Genomic DNA, 24,470 nt, shown 5'->3' with positions numbered 1-24,470 from the left:
TATATATATATATATATGTATATATATATATAAAGGTATTAAACATCATTCATTAGAGAAATGCAAATCAAACAACAAAGAGGTGCCATTTCACACCTACTAGGATACAATCAAAATAAATATAAAATATAACAAATGTTGATGAGTATGTGGAGAAATTGGAATCCTTGTATGCTACTAGTGGGAATGCAAAATGGTTCATATGCTGTAGAAAACAATTTGATAGTTTATCAAAATGTTAAACACAGAATTAATATATAATCCCTCAATTCTACTCCCAGGTATATGCTCCAAAGAAGAGAAAACAGGAACTGAGAAAAGTGTGCATACACACACACACACACACACACATATACATACACATACAATGGAATACATTCAGCAGTAAAAAGGAACAGGGTACTAATACAAGCTAGTATATGAACTAACTCCAAAATATTATGCTAAATGAAAAGGCCAAACACAAAAGGTTTACAGGGCCACAGGGGAGGGAAATCGGAAGGAAAATGCTTAATGACTTAATTCTTCTTTTTCACTTTGAAGTGATGGAAGCATTTTAGAGCTAGATAGAGGTGTGGTTGCACAACACGATGAATGTGCTAAGTGCCACTATACTGTTCACTTTAAAATGGCTATTTTACGTTACATAAATTTCACTTAAATTATTATATTTTTTAAAATTCAGAATCGAATGCCTTCTTCTAATTCCATTGCTACCACCTTGATCCACACTAATACCTTCTCTCATCAGATTATTACTAGCCTCCTACCTGGTCTCCCCTTCCTCTCTTGCATTTTGGTCTTTCCTCAACACAACAGCCAACATGATCCTATTTTGAAAGTCAGATCATGTCTTATCTCTCCTGAAAGCCTTCCAGTAGATCATTAGCTCCTCCTAGTCAAAGCCCCACACAAAGTGGCCCTTGACTTATCTGACCTCAGGCACACTTCTGCCTCAGGACTCTTGCATTTGCTGTTACCTCCCTTTGTCATGCTTCTCCCCTTAATATGTAAGGCCCTTGAACCATCACCAACATCCTGGAGCTATCACCAAGCACTGTCTCCTATGCAATGACATTTGCCCCGCCCATCCTATTTAAATTCAAAGACACACATTCTCCCTATTTCCCTTTTCCCTTTATTTTTCTCCATAGAATTTATCGCCATCTAACATACAGTATATTTTACTTATTGAGTTTCTTTTCTACTCCCCACTAGACGTTTACTAGAGAAAGCCTAAAAGGATAAAGAATAACGGCCTCTCTGATCTTAAAAGGGCAGGTTTTAAACCATTTCGGTGTCTGTTTGCTAATATGTTTGTATGCATGCATGATAGATGTGGAGCTGTGACTTGCTTTATTTAACACATATCTCCTCGTTCCAAGTTTGTGAGGGAGGAGATCTCAGCTACTCCAAATTACTGAAGGCTATGAAGAACTGCAAAAGAACTTAAAAAAAAAAAGTGACCACCCAAACTGGCTTATCTTAGTTTGCTGCATTGCATTAAGAAAACTAGACCTAAAATACATCAAAAGAGATACAAAAAATTTCAAGTATTAAATAAGCTTAAATGATTACAGTATTAAAAATAAGGATTAAAATAGAAAAAAAAGAAAATAAGGATGGAAGGTTCTTGGTTATTCTATTGATCATATCATATATTCAATTATTTTTTAAAAATAAACAAAAACAACCCCAAGGTTTAAAAAACTGTCCTCCACCCCTGAGAATGTACATGACGGCATTTCATTTTCTCCTCCTTAGAGTTTATCATCAATATCCAAGAGAACAATCTCTGTCTTGGTACCATTTTCCACAATCAATTGGAAATCATAAAGTGCAAGGGCTCTGGCTGGCTTTATTAACAAGATGTTTATAAACCTATCTTTCAAATATTTTAAAACATTTACACATTTGATAACAAAAAGATGTATCAAAATAAAAAAATACATAAAACCAAAAGCCACGGCATTCATAACAGATAGTCTCTTTCCCAATTCAGTGATAATGCATACAAAAGTACCCATATTATTAAAAAATAGAAGAGTTGTACAGCTGTATAGTCCTACTAGGCTAATAAAAAGTACTTCAGTTCTGTTATCTTAAGATACCATACTGCAGCTTCCTCTGACCATGTTAATGTAGACAAGCCTCAATCAGTAAGCACACTAATCTAAATCAAATTCCATCTAGTTGAAAATAATCATCATGCGCTGCCCAGAGATGGTGAGCATGAATGGATTACTGAAAATATGCATGGTAATTGCAGGTTGCTATTTATGTTGACCAGATTCAGAGGAGTTTACTTAGAGAAATATCTAAGCATGCAGACCACCAATGCAAAACACACAGGAATATCACTCTTGACATCCACACTAAAAACAGCCCAGGATCCTCTCTGCAATGCCACAGTATGGTTGTTATTTCATAGTGTTAGACACACTGTTAGTGACAAAATAAAAATGTATGATTGCAGTTATTTCATTTTCAAGAAATATGCTATCACAAGAGATTTTTTTTCCTAGTCAGTGAAGTGTAAGTTAAACATTAAGGACTACACATTATCTTCCAAAGTCCTAGGTTCTTCACTGGTAAATAAGTGTGCACAAATACTAACAGTGACAATAGCTGAAAGATGCTTTTTAATTATAAGCAGTATTGCTTAACATACTCCCCAATTCCCAAACATATCTAGTTAAGACACAAGTCATGATGGTAAGCGGGGAATAAAGACTGGCTCTAAAATAAAGTGGCCACAAGGCACCTGGATATTTAGGCTGGATCTCTTCTCAGTGTTATACTGTAAGAGTTTTTTTTTTTATCATCACTGTTATCTGAACTAAATTAGAAATCAGGAAACCTGAGTTCTAATTCCAGGTCTGCTGCTAACAATCTAAAGAGCTATATAATCACATATACACCATGAAATACCATGCAGTCATAAAAAAGAATGAGTTCATGTCCTTTGCAGGGACATGGATGAAGCTGGAAGCCATCATTCTGAGCAAAGTAACACAGGAACAGAAAACCAAACACTGCATGGTCTCACTCATAAATCGGAGTTGAAAAATGAGAACACAGGGACACAGGGAAGAGAAGAACACTCACTGAGGTCTGTCGGCGGGTGGGTGGCAAGGGGAGGGAAAGTATTAGGACAAATACCTAATGCATATGGGGTTTAAAATGTACAGGACAGGTTGATAGGTGCAGCAAAGCACCATGGCACACGTATAACTACATAACAAACCTGCACATTCCACATGGTCTCTGAGAACTTAAAGTAAAATTTTTTTTAAAAAAGAGCTATATAATCATGGGAAAAGCCTAAATCTCTCTGAGCTCTAATTTGCTTATTTTTAAAATGAAGAGGTTGGCCATAAATGTTTTTAAAACACAATAGAAAAATGCAAAGTAAAAATGACTACCTAAACATACTAAAATTAATCCTAATAGGCAAACATATACACCAAGGGATAAAAAAGGAATGAGTTTCACCAAAGGGGAAAGTGCAAAATGAGGATACATTATGAAATTAAATGGTGATGAAATGCTGAAAAGAACTAACATACAAGCCTTGTAATAAAGAATGCTACTAAATGCAAACAAAAAAGATACTGTCAAAGTCTACATTCCCTTTGACCCAGTAATTATACTTTGGAACACAAATCCCCAAAGAAAATATCCCTGAAGAAAAATCAAAGATCTCTAAAAAGAATCTCCATAGCAGCACTATTTATAAGAGAGGAAAATTAGAAACAACCTGTATGTTCAAAAATAGAGGCACAGTTAAGCAGAATCTGGTTTTGCTAACTAAATGGGACAAAGGCCTACATAGCCATTTTTTGAAATACAGAACTATCTTCAAAGAGTGGATATATTCATGTGACACTACATGAAACATAAAGGTTGATCACAAAACTCTATGATTTCGCAAAAAACATAGTTAAAAATTAGAAGATAAATGGAAGGGGTACAATTAGTTCTTTGAATTTGTTAAATTGGTAAAATTCATTACACTTGCAAAAAACAAAAGGGAAATGGGGAGAAGAGGATGCTCTTTATATTACAGTCCAGTGTGTATATTTTGTGCTTATATAGTTTTCTAACATGACTAATACCAACTTATGTCTCTACCTTACATTCAATGTTCTTCAAGCACTTTCGCAAAGATTATGTTGTTTGAAAAATAATCAGCATTCATGGCACCAATACATCAACACATTAAACTTTTATACAAAGTCTAGTGTGTCAGATGTATCCTATGAAAGTATATTGTGCAATTGGTAAGCCATTGTCATCCTGTCCCCAGATGCCATCAATGGGAAATTAAAGGAAGCATCCAGAATTAGGAATTATGATTCCAGTAGGGTCTTGGACTCTAAAGTCAACCAAAATATGGTAGAACATGCTATGAGGTGAATGCCTTGGAAAACTGTCACACACCTCTTATGTACAATTTTACTGCCTTCCCTAAACACTACAGGCGACAAGGTCATGGCAAAAGTCATCACTCTGGTTGGCCTAGCAATATATCCCTTTTAGCTGTGGCATATACAGAGTGCACGGATTTACCACAGTACACAGAATTCATAGATGTAATTATGGTGTGGTATTTGGCTTCGGTGTATAGCTACAGCATATCCTTCTACTAAAAACTCCAAAAAGACATAAAAGGTAAATACCTAGAATTATCCTACTTAGCAATTCTCCAAAAGAAACATTAACTGGTGATAACATACTATGTTGAATAGAAATGCTGATGTTCCACAAAAGCCTGTGTACATTTTCTTCCTTCCAAAAAGATTTTTTTTTCCTACTAATCAATATTTTAAACAGTATGTTTCAAGCTTTAAGATGCTGGTATCGTTTAACATATTCTGAGAATGATAAAGAAAGAAGTAATGGTGTCACGTGAAAAACTGTTTAAAAAAAAAGAAAAGGCTAAAACCTAAAATTGGGAACAAGTAGATATACCAAAACTATAAAAATCTACCCAAGACCACTAAACACACTTTTCTCAGTGATGGCCAGAGCACAAAGTAAAAAATATTTTCAATCTTTTTCACATTTACAGCTTTAGCAAAAATCCTGTTTCTAGTTATCCTAAAAAGACACTGGCAGAAAGCTATGTCCAATTTCTACTGTCACCAGCATTATCTAATAATGTGAAAACAAGCTATCATTTTCAAAACTATTCAACATGCCAAAGTAATTAATCTTAAATCAATGGCTGCTAGTGGCACACCATGTGTTTATTTGTAAACAACAAATTATAAGCTTTTAGAAAATGAAATTACCCATTTAAAAATGAATCTCAAAAATATGCTGCAGAAATGCAACAAATTCTACTTTTTATATCTGAATTATTCTACAGAATCACATCAATATATTTTATACACATTTACAGGTCATACAAGCTCTAGGGTGACAAATGGCACACACACAGAAGAACTCCAAAAGTCATATTCAGTTAAAGAAAGGCTGTACACTGATTTAAATTAAACCTCCATTACCCACCAGATGAGATAGCAATTCAATATTGAGACAGACTAACTCAAACATTCACCCATTAAAATACCATGTAATCAGTCAGGGACAAGAGCATGACAAAAAAATTAAAAATCAACTTCAGAAAAATAGCATAGGTGTGAGCAAATCCTAATTTAAATAGAAATTAAAATAAAAATGTGTAATCTGCACCCAAGAACTTTAGTAGCTACGAGTCCATTTACATTTCAAAGTCCTCTGTCTATGGTATTCTTAAGTACTATACCACTAAGGTTTGTCAGTACTGTGGAAACACTTCAATTAAGGCTGTGTGGAAGAGCTCTGTGTAAATTAATTAGTTGAGGTTACACAGATTTTCTAAAAGCAGCTCTGTAAAACAGTCTCAGAGATATGCAAGATTTGTGGGGAATTAAAATTTAAATACAACTTACTGATCAATTTTTCTTGCTTTCACATTTCAATGACATTTTGCATAATAATAAATAAGTCCATGAAAATACTACTAATCAAAATTTCATTTGCTTTCAATTAGAGCTAAAGGAAAGGACTTTCAATTTTCCTTTTGATACTTAGGTTTTATTTCAGATTTTATCTAGACTTATTGGCAAGAGTTTCCATATGATAACTATAATGAACTTGATCCATATTTAAATGGAAAATGAGTCTATATTTGAAATTCACATATGCTACAACTAAATTAGCTTTCTAGTAATTGCTATAAACAATGTCATAACAAAAATGAATTTCATACTCCTGCACTGAGACTTTACTTGTTAAATTCATTCAATATAACTCAGCTATATATTAAAGCTTCAGATGTTTTAGCAAACATAATAATTTCCTTTCTTTAATTCAAAATACTAAGTACATTTTTCCTGTAAATTTTGAAACCACTGGAACTAGGTGTTTCACAATTATTCTTCAAAATATTATTCTTTAAGTAAAATTTATACACAAAAATGGTAAATATCAGTTACATAATGGTTTCTTCTGTAAATTAAAAAAGAAATCTGAAGAGTTCAAGAGATCAGGAGCATTCTAATCATGTCTGTAAGAGATTCATGAGCTCTTCTGTAATCCTAAAATAAAGTCCCTACAGTCACATCATAGTGATTGTGAAAAATTCATACTTGTTATACAGTAGAGATGATTTAGACTTTTTAAATAGCTAATTTGTTTCATGAGCATGGACACTGCATGTACAAATATATCTTTTGAGATAGTACCATTGAGAAGAGGCTGTCCTTCATGCACATCCTTCGATAAGACTGCACTGTAAACATCTTCAGGAAATCCAGTCTTGCATAATGCGATTTCACCAGAAGCCTCTACAGACGCCTGCAACACAAGAAAAAAAAAATGTGTGCAATGATTGCTACCTCCTTCAGCTGAGAAACATTCCACTTGGCATAAAGCCTCATTTTTTCAACTATCTTGTACAAACAACCCCTTTGTTTCCCAATGCTTACAATTAGAATGTAGAGGGCAAAGGGTTAATCATTTTGATAACTGGAGTAGAAGAAACAAATCCCACTTGTCTAGTCCAGTAAAAGCTAAATAATACACATTCTAGGTTCTTCTAAAGACTGAACATTTCCATTAAAAAGCTCATTGTGACTGAAGAACTATCAAGTGGGCATGGGGTTTGGGGGACAGCCAAATAGTCTTTGGGCTCCAGAAATCACCATCACTAACTTAACTTTTCATGAAAAATGTTCAAGTATATACATTTTTATATTCTTAGCTAATTCTCTATAAAGCTGGTTTTAAGATGCTAGGTTCATTAAAAAATAATAAAACTATAATATACTTACAACAGCTGGACAGATATTTTATACCAAGTAAAACCAATCAAAACTATATATTGCTATAATTTGAAGGACAGTGATACATTAAAAATATAAGTAAAGATTAATACAACTATGTTTTTATACTTAAAATTAGAAAGTAAGCAAGTATCTCGTCATTTTCTTTATCATCATACGCACAGTTAATGCTCAGTGTGCTTAAAACTCAGTCATACCTAGTGCTGTCTAGCTAATCTTCCAAGTTAGTTTCCCTAATTCTTTCAGCCCTACTGACACAATTGGAGGACAATTAGCCCTCAGCAGAGCTCCTGTAGCATCTGCATTAATTATAGGAGACTCTACAATGTACTGATGGGGATTTAAATATAGAGGAAGCATGAGTGGAATTAGGCTGCCCAATGAAAGGATTTCAGTGGCCACAGGGACAGCATTAGGGACAGTCCACCCTAATGAGAACCAGAATTTGAGAGGAAAAAGAGAAAGCCCCACAAACAGAGAGATCTCAGGACAACTGTCTGTATGAAGCAATGCAGTCCAGCTTTATAATTAAAGGACTACCTGAATTATGCATGTGAAATTTTGCAAATTCTAACGTTGCAAAAATCTAAACTAATCTAATAAAATGTTCTTTTCAAATCCAAGAAAAGAAAGAGTAAATTTACACAATATTAAATATCACACAGTCTTTTTTCTCAAAAAATTATTAGGAGCAACAGTGAGCTAGTTCAGGCCCATCAAATGAGTAAGCAGTTTTAAGTATGTTTTGTGCATGAAAGGACTGTATCAAGTAAAGAATGAAGAGCCCAATCCCCTAAATAGGTGTGAGTGGAAGCTGGTACAGTTACCTCGGCATGCATTTTGGCCACCTCTAGTAAAGTTGAATGTGGATATATCCTACATTGTAGGTAACATTCCTAGGTACCTATTACCCCACATGAGTGCTCCAGTTGACATGTGCAGGAATGTTCACTGAAGCATGATTGTAATGGCACAGATTTTGTAAATGCCCATCAAAAGGAGAATGGACTAACACATCATCACAAAGCCAAAAAGAAGAAAACAATGTTAAAATAGAAGAACTGGAACTACATTTATCCACAAGGCTACATCTCAGAGGCAAACTAAAACAAAAAGTCAGTTTATTTAAGTTCCATGTATGATTAAGACATAAATTTAACTCTAAATCGTCCTAAGGATGATTATTATATTTAATAAGTTCAGAAACCCATTTGTGTAATATACCAAATTTCAGAATGAAGGCAAGGCACACTGCAGTATAAAATCTTGCAAAATAAAAAATAAAAAAATAGAAAGTATGACTGATGATTCCACTTATATAAAATTTAAACACAAAAGATAATAATGTTTTGAACACACACATATGTAAGAAAAAGAAGAAAACAGGGTAGTGATAAACGTCAGATTTAGGATAGTGGCTACCCCAGGGGAAGAAAAACTAGGAAAGGCATCAGGAAAGATTGTACAAGTGGCTTCAATTTTATCTGTAATAATTCATTTCCTTCAAAAAGATTCTGAAGGAAACTGGGTGAAATGTAAAGATGCACAGACACATAGGTACAAATTACAGTATTCACTCCACATCCTATCTGCTCTACATATTTCATAAAGAAAAGGAGAAAATACCAGAAACCAACTGAGAAGTAAGAAGTGAGGCTTCCAACACAGATCAAGTCTGGGACACTGGGAGACAGTCTGATATTTGACACCCGTAAACATCCAGATACTGTCCATGTCTTGCACTGCGTAGGCACTGAGTGAAGGAAAGAATTTGCTTTTAGCTAACGAAAACAAACACAGGGAACTCCCTAGTTTGCCATTTAAATGGACAAATGTGTTGTAAACCTGTGTCCCACCAACATGTTAGGGGTCTGCCCTTCACCCTTCTAGCCCAGGCTCCTAAGAGCAGTGAGGCATTGCAGGTGCTAGCCCAGGAGAGGTAAGGGCAGAGCCCAGCAAGACAGTGGCCAGAAGGCAGCAATGGAAGGCACAGAGCATATGGGGGTCCCAATTCAAATGTGGGCATTCAGGGTAATACAGTATGCGGGTTTGTGGGTAAGCAGAAATCGAGGAAGTCTCAAAACTAGAGGAAAACCGTAAACTTTTCTTTAACTCCGTGACTGTGTCTTGTTTCCAGTGGATTTGCCCCAGGTAGGAGAATCAGTAGTACCAAGCTCCTGGTCCAAACCCACAGAAATAGAACTTCAGAGCCATGTCGAAGCTCTTAGGAAGACAGTGAATGTTCACCTCTGTGTTTTGTTCTCTGCCTTATTTCAGAAAAGGGACCTTCTGTCTTCAATGTGCTGCCCCTTACTAAACCTCTCCATGCTCATTTTCCTCATGTATAAAAGGGTACTGATCAGCACAGGCTGGCGATGAGAATTATTGAAACAATGCTTTTAAAGTATATCTCAAATACTGACTACAAACATTAAATATCCATGAAAGTCATGTCATATTTTGAATAATTTCGTATTCATCTTAAATAGCTTAAACTTTTCTAAATTCTTCTTCCCCAAGACAAAACAGACCTACAAAATAATATAATCCTGGATCCATAATACTAATCCATAAGGTATTTTCTTAAAAACAATTTCTATAAAATTATTAAAATATGTGTATTCTCCCTATTAATTTCCTGAAAACTTTCAGTATAAAAGTAGCAAAACTAACAAGTTCAAAAAACAAACAGGAAGCACTCGAATACAACTGGACACAGGGGACGCTTACTTTGTGCCAAGCATTGTGCTGATATATCAATTTCTCATTCAATTCTCCCTGCAACCTTACAAGGTCATAACTGGTACCAGGTCTGAGATTGCAGGAGACCACAGAGATGATGAGCAGAATCCCCCAAAAGGGGCTGACTGCACTGTGGTGGTAATCCTTGTTGGGCAATGGAGGTTTCTTTGGTCTAACCCATAGCTTAATGCCTGAAATGTTCTACAAGAGTAGCTCTAATTTGGGGATAATTCTGCCACCCAGGGGACATCTCTCAATGTACAGACACACTTTTGGCTGTCACAACTTCATGGGGGTGCTACTGGCTACTAGTGGGTACAGGACATGGAAGTTGCTAACAACCATTATACAATACACAGCACAGCATCCCTAACAAAGGCATGCCAAGCCCAAAACATCAAAGAGCCAAGGTTAAGAAAGCCTGTTCTACAACAACACATGAAAAGGAGATATCACCTACCCATTTACACTCCCATCAGTGTGAAGATCCCCATCTCCTCAAGTAGCCTAATCACTCTCCAAACACCCTCCTTCCCAGAAAGCTCAAACCCAGCCCCTGAGGCTTACCCCCACATAAAGTGATCACTCTGCTAGGCCCAGGATGAAATTCTGGAACTTCAAAGAGGACAAAGAGGAATCCTACCCTCAACAAGTAATCTGTGGGTATGAGGAAAAGGTTGTGAACAATATGCATTTCCCTAATATTTGAATGGTGCACGGGTTGGCAAGCTTTTTCTGTAAAGGATAAACTATTGCAGGCTTTGTAGTCCACAGGATCTCTGTTAAAACTACTCAATCTGATGCTGTTGTGCAAAAGCAGCCTAGACAATCAGTATATGAATGAACATGGCTGTGTTCATTCTAATAAAACTTCATATAACCTGAAATTTGAATTTCATTCCATTTTCAAGTCTTGAAAGATATTATTCTTCCTTTTTCTTGCTTAAAAGCATTTGAAAATGTAAAAAAATATTTTTGGCCAGACCAAAAAAAAAAAAAGGCAGCATTAGTGTAGTTTGCAGATCCCTGGAATAGTGTGGTAAGTTTCATATCACATTGTTATCTCACTTAATTCTCACAAGAGCCACTTAAAAGGCAGTAAAACTATCTGCATTTTGCAAATGAGCAAATGGATTCTCACACAGAGGTACAGTGAAATACCCAAGACCTTACATCCAAGAGAGAAAGAGGCAGGATTCTGTAGTCTTTCCAAGTGCAACAAATAATTACAATACAATCTTTCAAGAAACATGTACTGAGTGTTCATTTGCCACTGGTAACAGAAAACAAGATATGGCCCCTGCCCTTAAGGAGCTCAAGACTTAATGTGGGAGATTAAGATATGCAGAGGAAATGAGCAAAACCCAGGGCAGGGAATCTGGGGGCTTCCCAAGCAGAAAGCTGAGTAGCAAAGCTCTAGAGGGTAGCAGGAAAGCCATCCCAGGCAGTCACTGCTTGACCTAAAACAAGGCAGCAAGAAACAGCACAGTGCCTGGGGAATTACAATGAGTTCAGTGTCGCTGGAGTCCAAGAAGCAAGGCAGGATGTCAAAAGTTGAGGCCGTTGAGTTAGACAGGGTTAGATCATAAATGGTTGTGGGTTTGGGGTTATCCTGTTGGCTGGGGGAGCCAGGGACAAATTTTAAGCACAGGCCGAATGTATATGACAGAGAAGTCTCTTAACAGCTTTGTGGGAAATGTGTGTGTGAAAGGGGATGACAAGTGACAACTGGGAGACAAGCTAGGACACAGACCTGAATCAGGGCAGGGGCTGCAAGGAATGAAGAAGGGACAGATTTTGTCAATACTCAGATAGTTAAAATCAACAGGGCCTCCAGAAACAGGGACTCACTGGGGGAAGGAGGGAGGAAATGAAGTCTTCCCTCATGTTTCCAGCTGAATGGCTGTGAACATGGGTGCCACAAGTAGGAAAATAATCGCAAAATTATAACGTCAGGAACAAAGTGCTAAGGAAGCAGAAAGAATGCGATGATAAATCTGTCCATGGAAGTCAAAGAAGACTCCATAGCTGAAGTGACATTTAGGTTCTGACTTTAAAGATGATTAAAAATTTGCCAGGAGAAAGAGGGGAAAGTGGAAAAGGGCATTCCAGCCAAAAGGTACAGCAGCACAAAGCCCCTGTTGATTTATGTTGAGTTTGTAGTCCACCAAAACCACCCTGATCTTTTTTTTCCAGGCAGCTGTTAAGTTATGGCTTCCTCCTCTATTATCTTTGCTGCTGATTTGGGGTCCCTAGGCGCAGCAATTTATATTTAACTCTCCACAATTTGGTCTCAATAAACTAATCATTCTAGCTGGTTTCAGTCATTCTTTTCAGCTTTATGTATAAAGAAAGTCTAATGAGATACCCCAAGGTCTTCATACAGACGCTACTTGGATGCTAAAGACAGGACATGTCACACGTCCAGACATGGTTTGGGGAAATCTGCCCAGGGCACCCCCTGCCCCAGGCCCTAAGCCCTGAGCTCTTAAGAAGAGCAGAGTGATTGCAGTATGAATTTCCAATAGGCCATACTGCCTGGCTTTAAATCCCAGCCCCAATGCTACTATCTGTGAGACTTCTGAGAAGGAACAGTTCCCCATCTGTATAATAAGAGTACTAAAGATAGCACCAACTTATAGGGCAGATGGCAGGATTAAATGAGTTAATACGTGTAAAGTACTTAGGACAGTGTCTGGCACATGATTATTCAATGTCTTAGCCATTTGTCACCACAGTATTAATACTACTGGGACAACATGAATCCAACTCATGGTACATCTGCCATACAGGCCGGTAGTTCTCAAACTTACTCAACACAGCAAGCAGTCTGGGACATTTGTTTAAAATACGGATTCTTGGGTCCTAGCCCAAGACTCATTAAAATAGGCCCTCAAGAGGTGTGATGGATAAATCTGTATATTTACAAGTGCCTGTGCTGCATGTGGTAACCACATATCCAGCCCTTACCTTAACCTCTAGAAACCCTTCTGAACGTTCTCAAAACAGCACAGCTACCTTTTGACCCCAGTCTTCAAATCCAATAGCTTAGCAACAGCAAAAAGGAATAAACAATGATTTTCCTGTTCTTAATCCCATGCTCTCTTCTCTTTATTCTGAAAACTACACCTTCTTGATTTTGAATTTTTGTTTTGCTTTGAAGAGAGCATTGCCCCATCTGCAGTCCTTTAGCAATTCTCCTCTTCTGCACAATTCCTCCGGGATGACAAGCAGTCAGCAAGTCCTCTCGGCCCACCAGCGCGAAATTCATGCTGGCCAGAGGATCTGAACTCATTTAGTGCCGCTCTGTGCTCTCGTACAATCAGCTCACCTATCTTGAGTTTCAATTTCCTCTTACAAGTATTTGTTCTACTCTTCCCAGGCTGAAGATCGACCTCCTTGTCTACAGAGGACAGAAGTGTAATGGGAGTTGAGTTCTGCTTGCCTTTGAGTATCAGTCTCTCTGTTCTGGTTCTGCACTTGCAGGGACATCGCTTTTTTGTTCTTGTTCAAATTTTTCCACAGTCTCAATACTGTGAGCATTAAAGCCCTGAGTCCACTACTCTTTTCGGTTCCTGTTCTCATTATTCTTTTTTTATAGTCATCCTTGGTCACTGGATCTGCTTTCCAATTTCCTCCAAGTCACTCCTAAATCCAAGCTCTCAAATATTCCATGTGGAATCACCATGGACAGACTTCGGTCACCTCACCTTCTCACCTTCTTCCTCATTACAATCATTTACGATTATTGGCTAAAAATTTTACCTCTGAAGCAGCCTAAACCTAAGAAAACCGTAACTTTTCTTTCTGGCTCCGATGAATGCCTAACTAAAACCTAATTATCACAAACTCTTAAATGTAATCCACTGGATTTCAGATTAGAGCACTGATCTCTTACTTTTTCCCTAATCAGAGATTCCATGGTCACAATCTTATAAGAACTAGATTATTGTTTAGAAGATTACCAAATGCAGTCAACAAAGCTGAACCTTTTGCACTATGTTTGCTCCCCTGATACTTCGTGGAAATAAAGGCAATAATGGGTTGTGACTGGTTAAGACTGGGTTAAGACTGAGAACTCTGCAGTAAACCTGCTCGGGTTTAAATCTAGCCACAACCCTCTACTACCTGTGTAACTTTGGCAAGCCGTGTAACCTAATCTGTGCTTCAGCTTCCTCCTCTGTAATAGTAACAATAATAATAATAGCTAAAGCACAGGTCTTTAGAATTGTTGTAAAGAATACAAAGAGCTTAAAAACAATACCTGATTTACCACAAGACAGGGGTTAGCTATTATGATGCTGGTATTGTTTTGGTTGTGAAGACTTTTATTTCTTTGCTCTGTCGGTACCTAAGAAATATTTATAAATAATTTTGTGAAGGAATACCATAAAGAAACCAACCCTGCAAAAAAAAAAAAAAAAAAAACCGGAAATTCACTCACAAACAAGGACAAAAGATACACAAGTGGAATTCCCTTCATGCTATGTGATTTGTGGGTTGGGGGATGAAGCCTCAGTACAGGGAGGGTGACAAGTATGGTAATAGTTTTATTATGCAGTTACGTCTGCCAAATGACATACGGGAACCTAAACAGTTAATGAAGACACTGTTAAGGTGATTAGTTGAGTACATGGTGATAGTAATGAAACTGTTCAAGACCAATTTGGCATTACTAATTTTTTAATCCAGTTTCTTTTTTTTTTTTTGAGACGGAGTTTCGCTCTTGTTACCCAGGCTGGAGTGCAATGGCGCGATCTCGGCTCACCGCAACCTCCGTCTCCTGGGTTCAGGCAATTCTCCTGCCTCAGCCTCCTGAGTAGCCGGGATTACAGGCACGCGCCACCATGCCCAGCTAATTTTTTGTATTTTTAGTAGAGACGGGGTTTCACCATGTTGACCAGGATGGTCTCGATCTCTTGACCTCGTGATCCACCCGCCTCGGCCTCCCAAAGTGCTGGGATTACAGGCTTGAGCCGCCGCGCCCGGCCTTTTAATCCAGTTTCTTACCATAAAATTATGTTTGCCAGATTCTCGACATCTCACAGGATTCCATCCATGATGTTCAAGGCTATGTTAAGATTATTCAAGAGCTACTGCCTCTCTTTAAAGATTTTTCTCTGTGTCCGTAATGCCATTGATGGCACTTTGAATTTGACATCCCTGCAAATATGCTTAAAATGTGCAGAAGTTTAACTCTGGACAGCTGCAATATTTTTGTTTTGTCAAGTACCATTCTGGAAGATTATTATCTTGTCCTGCATGGGTCTTTTTTTTTTTTTTTTTAAAGCTCTTTCTTGCCTTCATGATGTGCTCTAGACCAGCTTAGGTTCAATGAATACTGCACTGAGGCCACACATTTGCCCCATCTGACTACCTAGTAATTTCCCATCTTTATTTTAATTATCTTATTAGGATACATCCTTGAGTATCTCTAGTATCAGTACTTTTACTTTTCTGATTGTCATTTATTTTAATCAAGTAAAGACAAAGAGAATAGCCAAAAATAGCATTGATGCTGGCACAAGAACCTGCAAACTGCTGAAACTGAACTGTTAGGTAAAAGACAGCACCACAATACAACAATTTGAGGGACAAAAATCTGGGTCAAAATCTTGGTCTGCATACAAAGTGTGGTTTAGAATGTCACCTTCCTAAAAGCAGAACCTATTAAGGCTTGGGTCAATATGCCTTGACCTAATTGATTGGGTCAAACTGGATTAAAAAATTAAAAAAAAAAATTAGTCATGCCAAATTGGTCTTGAACAGTTTCATACATCGAGTGACATCCAATGTAGGCCTCTGTGAAATCCCGAATCTTCTCTGCTCAAGTGAGAGGAGGCTTCCTAGGCTTCCAGGCTTCCTTGAGTAAAGTCTCAAAAGACAGACAGGAGCTTATCATGAAGTGGATGCTTAATGTAACAGGTATTAACAATGCACCTACAGATTGATTGGCAGGTAAAAGGCTAACTAACACTATCATTAGTAATCCAGGCAGCTGTGCAATTAAACTGTCAGGAAAAGTTCCAGAAGTGCCTATGGCAATTCCAGGAAAGATGGCCAATCATGGCTCAGACTGATTGTGTGCCATCAACTCATTACATTCAGCAAAGACTGCAACATGCTTATATATAATACTCAAAATGGTATCAAATAGTATAACGCTTGGCATTAGACTCTGTTTATAATGAACTTGGAAATTCATTCAACTAAATACACTCAATATCAGCGACTGCAGATATTTACTGAGTGCTTAATATGTGCCAAAAAGTGTGCTACAATGCTTTCCGTACATCTTAAACAGACCTCACAACAACCCTGTGAGGTAGCTGCTGTTGGTACTGCCATTTTGCAGGCAAAGAAACAAACTTAAAGGAAACTGGCCTAAGTCATTTAGTTAGTCCAATTAGGGACACTATTCAAACCAGCATCAAATGGCCTTGGGGATTATCCTTAACCCAACCTCTACAACACCCATTAAGAAGCATCCACGTAGCACCTAACTGGCTAAGGGCTGGAAATTATCCTATATGAATTGAGACCAAGTGAACAATCTGCCTGCTACCATAATAAATTTTTTCCTAAAATATGATTCTCACATGATATGTGATGGATGTTAATAAGACAATTTCAATGTTTCTGTTCACTATGGGAAAAATTAGAAAAAGAAAAAAAAAAGGCATCAGGTCAAACTTTTTTAAACATTTTGTTTTGTTTTTAAGTCCTCCAAATCAAACCCTCATACTCCCCCAGCCCAAACTCCTCCAAAAGTATACATGGAAAAGTATCAGTCAATAGCTATCATGGCTAGTATGTTAATTTTCAGAGGTGACACTGATGAAGGAATAATTATAGTCTATAAAGAACTCTTCATACACTTTATTTGCTCTGGAGTCCCCTGTATTCATGTACAATTAGGCCCATTTCATAAGCATGGTTTCACTTTTTAAAAATGGTTACAGATGTTTACAGTCCCCATAACTCTGATTTAATTTGAGTAGCTGGCCAGAGTAATGATTTATCTAATTCTGAGCCCCTGATAAGATAAACACAACCCAATTATAACATTATTCTTGTGAGAAAACAATATTCAAGGCACAGCTTCCAGAAATACATTGCGGTGAAAGGAAGCATAACACCAGAGTTCAAAGCCTTTCCTGAACTTATTCCGGAAGCAGCCTCCCATCTAGTGGTGTCCTAATAGATCAAGCAATACAGAAGTACATCTCTCAGCCCTGCAGGCTGAGGGGTTGCAGGGCTAATACTGTCAGTTCCAGTTTCAACTCAAGGGCGAAGGACAAGCATTGTCCACCCATGGATATCTTGGGTGACTGAAGTCTGGCATCTGGATAGTTTCCCAGTGTAACCCATAGAAGAAATGCTTCTTCCCTTCCTGATGCTTCTTTCCATGTGGAAGGCACTCTGCTAACTCACACACTCCCAGTGCTTTCCACTGGGAAAGCAGTCACTCATACCCTGAATGGCAATTCTTAAAATACGGTCCGAGGAGTGGACTCCTAGGAGTTCCCACGATCCTCTCAGGGGATCTACAAAATCAAAGCCTCTTCCATAACATTACAACATTATTTGCCCTTTTCACTCTCATTATCTCATAAGTGTAAAGTGAAGTTTTCCAGAAGCTATGTTATGTGTGCTACCTTAACAGAAAATTCAGAAGCAGATATGAAAAAACAGCTATCTTCTTATTAAGCCAGGCATTAAAGAAACTGCAGAAATGTAAAGGCACAATGCTAGTCTTCCCACTAATCTTGTTTTTCTCTTTGGGATAAGATAGTAATTTTTCATAAAAATTATGTTACACATACAATTGGTTTAATATTTTAAATAAATAAATCTATATATTTTTTCAGTTTAATTTCTCTACGGTAAACACTGATAGATATTATCTATAATAGAAAAGCTCATTGAATAACTCAATTTTTAAGTATGTAAAAGAGTCCTGAGATTAAAAATTTGTAAATGTTATGCTGAAGACAGAAGGATGGACCAAACTTACCTGAAGGCTGCATTTGAAAGAAAAATCTGGGCAGCTGGTGCCCAACCCTGTCCTCTACTCCTCCCATCTGGGAATCACAGATCCACAGAAAAGAAGTGTGGTGATCTCATTTTCCATGCTGGGAGTTCACAGATTCCCTGCAGCAATCTGGCAGTAGAAGGAAGTGGGCATGTCTACAGAATTCTGGGATTTGGGGATTCAGTTTTAGCAAGGGGAACATGACCACAGATAAAGGCCATGCCTGCCAGCCTAGTGCTTATCAGGACCACAGTGATATTTTTCTTTCCTATCTTCTGATTCTTCTGGCACACATTTCACTTGGTTTAGAATTCAAGACAGGGAGGACAGGTCCTATTTACTGGGCCCTTTGAAAGACTTCGGCACTTGGTGAACTATCTGGGGACTCTTGAGAAACAAAAAAAGGAGTCCAATATAGGGGAAGAAAGTATTCATGGAAGAATTTGGGCTTCTGGCAGTGGGAAAAGCACTCAGGCTGGAGTGCAGTGGCACAATCTCAGCTCACTGCAACATCTGCCTCCCGGGCTTAAATGATTCTCCTGCCCCAGCCTCCTGAGTAGCTGGGACAATAGGTGCCTTCCACCACACCTGGCTAATCTTTGTATTTTTAATAGAGATGAGGTTTTGCCATGTTTGCCAGGCTGGTCTTGAACTTCTGACCTCAGGTGATCCACCTGCCTCAGCCTCCCTAAGTGCTGGGATTACAGGCATGAGTCACCATGCCCAGCCCCCTGCACGTTTTTTAATTTGGTGGTTTACAGCCTTGATTGTGTAGGGTGGCTGGTTCTGATAGCTGGAGAGGTGGCTTTTAACATCAAAAGGCTTAAATTCCTAAACCCCAGAGTATTTTGACCTTGATGCTTGACCACAATTTAGGGTGGCTTATCTCCAGGAAAATGATAGTTGTTTAAAGGGGTAGGGCCTGGAGAAAAAAACAGTAGGACCTCAGGAAAGACTACAGGCCAAAGATCCTAGAATAGAAAAGCAGCAGGATGCACAGTGACCTTAGCCCAATGGTGAACTATTTGGGTAAGGGCTGTCACAACTTGGGTGAAGGCTGCCACAATTTGGCCTTGGCAATGGTCCAAGCTAGCTCAGGACTCTGCAAGTGCTCATGAGCCCCAGCTTGAATAAGCAGAGGGGCATAAAAAGAGGATTATTTCAATATCTACTGCCTAAAGACTAGTCAGTGAACCAGTGTTTGTTACCTTTTATTAACACTAAGTTCAAGAGCACTAGCAAGGGTCTCACTTGGGCAAGGTGTGGACATCTTGGATTCTGCAGCTTGACCACTAGCTCAAGGGTCAGTCCCCACCAAGTGGTCTAGATGGTCTTCACAAGTGAACAAGAAATCTTCCCTTGAGGCGGCCTTCTTCGGCCAAAGCAACTCCATGGCAAATGGCAGAGAAAGAGACAGTGGGGCCCGAGACTGAAAACACCTGCTCCACCAGTCAACCACCAGACCGAACCCACCCTGCTGATAACACTGGGCTATCAGACCCAAGAGACACAAAGGGAAAGTCTCAAAGGGAAAGGAGGTTTGAAAGGAGGCTTGGGTTTTGGCTGCAAACCAAAACCCAACTGGGGAAAGGCTCTTAGTGGGAGGTTGTTTAGCATTTCCTATTTACCATTTGTAGTAACTCATGCATACCGGGTTTTCCCTCAGAAAGCTGGCATCTGAGATGCTGCCACCTAGCACAAGGCTCAGAAATGTCCGATGGTCCTCGTCTTAGTTGAGGTGCCTTTTATCTCACCTAGCATATTCAGTATCTTTATGTTTCCATTCTCCCCTTTCAATTTTGTTTAGTTCAAAGACTGCAGATTACAGACAAGAGGCTTAGACTGACCAGCATCCTGGAAAGGTTAAAATGAAGAATATTTTCTCTGCCCACTATCAATCTATCCTTCACATACCATGAGCTCTCTACTGTGCACTTTGGAACACTGAGAAACAGTTTCGCCTGGATGACTCTTCCAGGAGCAGAGACTGGTTTGCTTTCGAACTCTGAAAACTGTTAAAACTATTGCCATGATCATCTTGCATGCCCCCATTAGGCTCTGGTTTTGGGACTCTTTTTTTAAAGAGTAAAGTTGGCCTGGTGCAATGGCTTATGCCTGTAATCCTAGCATTTTGGGAGGCCAAGGTGGGTGGATCACCTAAGGTCAGGAGTTTGAGACCAGCCTGGCCAACACAGTGAAACCCCATCTCTATCAAAAAATACAAAACTTAGCTGGGCGTATTGATGCACACCTTTAGTCCCAGATACTTGGGAGGCTGAGGCAGGAAAACAGCTTGAGCCGGGAGGAGGCTGCAGTGAGCCAAGATTGTGTCACTGCATTCTAGCCTGGGCGACAGAATGAGACCATAAAAAAAAAAAAAAAAAAAAAACAGCACAGCTATAGATCTTCCAAGACTTCAAGAAGACCGTCTTGACAGATACCCATCTCACCCTTTGAAGGCAGTTGCCACATTTTGGGATAAGCACACACTTGATGACTAAGACCATGGGCTTAACAGTCAATCCATAATTTCGGGACCATGAGAGTATAACCCTTATCCTCTACTTCCATGTAGTGGGAGCTGCATCAGAAATGATATTCTTGACTTCTGGCCAATTTGGATAAAGCAAGTGGGCATCTAGAGCCCAGGCATCACCTTTTTTTCCTGTGAGAGCCACGCCACTTATGTCATGCAAATGTTGTTAAGCTATAGGTTTTAGTGGGGCAGGTTCCCCAGATGGGAGCACTGTTGAAGATGGGAGTCCAAGGGTAACTAAACCTGACATGTGAAACATTTAGCCACATTCTCCAACCTTGTCTTTATCAGTAATAAATGTAATTTTAGTTCTCTATCAACTGATTCTTTTGTCTTATTTGTCCAGAATTGAGACAGATAAGGAGCACTATTGCTTAGGTCCCTTCAAAGACGACAAAATTATCTACAAAGTCTCAATCTTACTCAACACTCAAAGGCCAAGGCTAAATGATCAAAAAGAAGTTGGTCCAAATAACATTGTTAAACTGCCAGCAGGATCTCAGGCCCACAAGGATGTCTCTGTGCTGAGAGTCTGAGGCACACAACCAAGACCCCTCACGTACTTAGGCGAGCACAAGTGCTAGGAACTGAGAGCCACATGTGCCCCTACACTGTCGGGTGAGTACAGAACTGGGCCAAGGTGGGGTGAGGTCAGGAGAAACAGAGTGGCTCACAGAAAGAACTATCAACAGTTCATCAGATACTTGTGTCTCCAAGTCACCACCAAGAAGCTGCATGGCCGGCGGCAGAAACCGCCTGCTTCTTTGGTAGCCTATCCTGCATCTGGCTTAATCTGCTAGATTTTCCCAATTCCCATTCTTAAGCCCAAAGTTTGCTCCATGAAGCTGAGATCCTTTAAATCCTCATTCTAAAGTCCAAATGCTCCTTCAGGCAACAATCTTTTAAAGTCTAGAATAGACTAATCTTGCTCCCACTGGGTCCATTCTTTTGCAGACTTTCAGGGAACTGGCAAGTTGTTATCAGGAAAGTAAAGCACTGTTAAAGCCCTGGTCGGCCACCTCGCAGCCAGAGTGCCTTCAGGTGAGCGGTTTAAGTCAATCTCTGTTCAGACATCTGTAAAATGGATAATGATAACAACGTCATCTATTGGTGAGGATTGATGTGAGGATTATATGAAAATGCAGGTCAAGTGCTTGGCCTGGCTCATAGTAAGCACTCAGTAAATACTAATTCCCTGTGACCACTATCAAGAATGTTCTCAATGCTTCAAAACATACCTTTACAATCCATGACTGAAAACATTAGGTGGAGAAAATGAGCAACACATAGCAAGGCCAAGCTACAGACAAGTTACGAACTTTATCCAACAGGCTAGTGTTCTTAGAGACACTTCAAGGCAAACAAAAAGGCCAAAACACATAGAAAAATCCTCTCGAACTCATCAGAAACCAGGAAAATTCAAATTTTACACAAAATGAGATACTATTACGCAGTCCGCCAGATATTTTATAATGTTGAAGTTTGACTACTACAAGTATCCTAAAATTAGGGGAACAAATGCACATAGCACCGGCAGACCAGTATGGAAAACACAATCTTGCATTAGCTAGTAATGATGAAAACACGCAAACCTTGAATTCTAGCAATTCTACTCCTTGGTACATATCCAAGAGCAGACTAGCATTCTATCACTTGGGAGTTTGCCAGAGAGGCAAATTCTCAGGTTCTACTGGAGGCTTACTGAATGAGACGACCAGGGCTAGGGCCAGGAATCCATCTTTTAACAAGCTTTCTGGTGATTCTCATAAAGTTTGGGGAACACAGCTCTAGAGTATCCCTGGCATTTATACCCAGGTGGCATGCATAAGAATGCTGACAGCGGCAAAAATCCGAAACCACACACCCAAGTCCATCAACAATAAACCAAATAAGTAAATTGTACCATATTCATAGTATGCAATGCTCTACAGCAGTGGAAATGAACAAATTACAGCTACACAACTCAGCTCAATCTTACAAACATAATGCTGAGTAGAAAAAGCAAAGCACAGAAAAATACATTATATATACACATGCATGATACATGTATACTCTATGCATGATGTATACACATATATAAAAACATGTCTCCTCTTTATATATTTAAAGAGTATCTACATAGATGATAAAACTACAAAGAAAAGCAATGAATAAATATTAGAAGAATCCAGATAGTAGTTATCTCTGGGAGGACAGAGGGGAATGGAAGCAGTACTATGGGGATGTCCAAGGTAGTAGGAATATTCCATTTTCTTAACCAGGCTGGTAGTTGCACTGATGTACTTCATATGCTTTAATTTTCCTTTAAATTGTACACATATGCTTTATAGACTCCTCTATCATATCACACTTCACAATAAAAAGTTATTTTTTGAAAGTGATCTTCATATGTATATAAAATAGAAATGGATGTCAATTTGCTTTTGTTTTTTTCTGCCTGGATTCAAATACATATCAAACCTAGAAACACAGGCCCTGACATCAGGCTGCTTGCATTTAAACTGCAGCTCCATCATTTAACAAAATAACCTTGCACAGCTCAGATAACCTCGCCTTGCGCTTTGGTGTCCTAATATGTGAACTGGGTATATTTTCGGGCGAATCTAATGAGTTAATACATGTAAAGTGCTTTCAATCAAGCCTGGTACATAGCAATTACTAAAAAAATGAAAAGCTATTATTAGGATAGAAAGACACTAAATTAAAGGCAGAATTTCCTGCATCCAATCATCAATAAACCATCAGCATCTATGAGAACAATGAATCTACCTTCCCTGTTTTCCCAGATGCTGCGCTAGCATCAACCAGTATGGTAACATTACACTCAACCTTCTCCTCTACGGTGTTGTCATCATCATGTTAAAAGCATTCAGAGGCCGAGTAACTTTGGTTCTAGCCTAGTCCCACACACACACACACACACACACACATACACACACAGACTCCCATGTGTATGCACACATGGGTCCTTACTAGCATATGAAAGAATGAATTACAGAAGCAAGAAACAGATCTAAAAAGAGACACCAGAAAAGCTCCTGTCTGATATACCTGCTGTTTCCAAATCAAAACACTGGCAGAATAACACTCTACATACAATAATTACTTTCCCTAATTATAAAGATAGTGGAAGTGTATCAGCCTAGATAATATCTGTCAAAATTTAAGGAGGGTTGTTAAAATATTTGCCCTTCAATAGTGGTTTTCAAGTGTGGTCGATGGAACACTGGTGGTAGGTAGTCCCCGCAGAGCTATAATTTAACTGGTTGTCATACTGAACATAGAACAAAGTCTTGCATGAAGTTCTCAAACTTATTCAAACAATTATGTTATCTGTTAACTGTGTTTGTGTAAAAACAATGGTAATGACCAGGTTGCAAAATCTTCGTAAAATATCCAAAATCTTGCTCACTATATAAAAGCACTTCTGTTATTATTATTATAGACATGGCCTTGCTCTGTTGCCCAGGCTGGAGTGCAGTGATATGATCATAGCTCACTGTAACCTTGAACTGCTGAGCTCAAGTGATCCTCCTGCCTCAGCCTCTGGAGTAGCTGGGACTACAGGTGTCCGCTACCATACCCAGCAACCACATCCAGCTAATTCTTTTATTTTTTCTAGAGAGGGAGGTCTCACTATGTTGCCCAGGTTGTTCTCAAACTTCTGGGGTCAAGCTATCCTCCGGCCTTAGCCACCCAAAGTGCTGGAATTACAACTCTGAGCTGCTACACTCAGCCTGAAAGCGTGTTTCTAAGTGATTTACATATGCGCACGCGCACACACACATATACACACGGACACATTAACCCATTTACTCTTCAT

The 24,470-nt window shown here is 38.8% G+C and overlaps 1 protein-coding gene across 1 annotated transcript in view; it reads right to left on the bottom strand.

Moving 5' to 3' along the window:
* CDH2 (cadherin 2) overlaps positions 1-24,470 on the bottom strand; it is a 234,111-nt gene that overhangs the window by 197,908 nt on the left and 11,733 nt on the right. Inside the window, exon 2 of the mRNA XM_017498094.2 lies at positions 6,735-6,846. Within this exon, the coding sequence (XP_017353583.1) occupies positions 6,735-6,846 (112 nt within the window). The remainder of the gene's footprint in view (positions 1-6,734; positions 6,847-24,470) is intronic.

Source organism: Cebus imitator, unplaced genomic scaffold (genome assembly GCF_001604975.1).
Source record: "Cebus imitator isolate Cc_AM_T3 unplaced genomic scaffold, Cebus_imitator-1.0 Scaffold12, whole genome shotgun sequence".
NCBI lineage: Eukaryota > Metazoa > Chordata > Mammalia > Primates > Cebidae > Cebus > Cebus imitator.
This window is presented reverse-complemented; position numbering and strand designations above follow the sequence as displayed.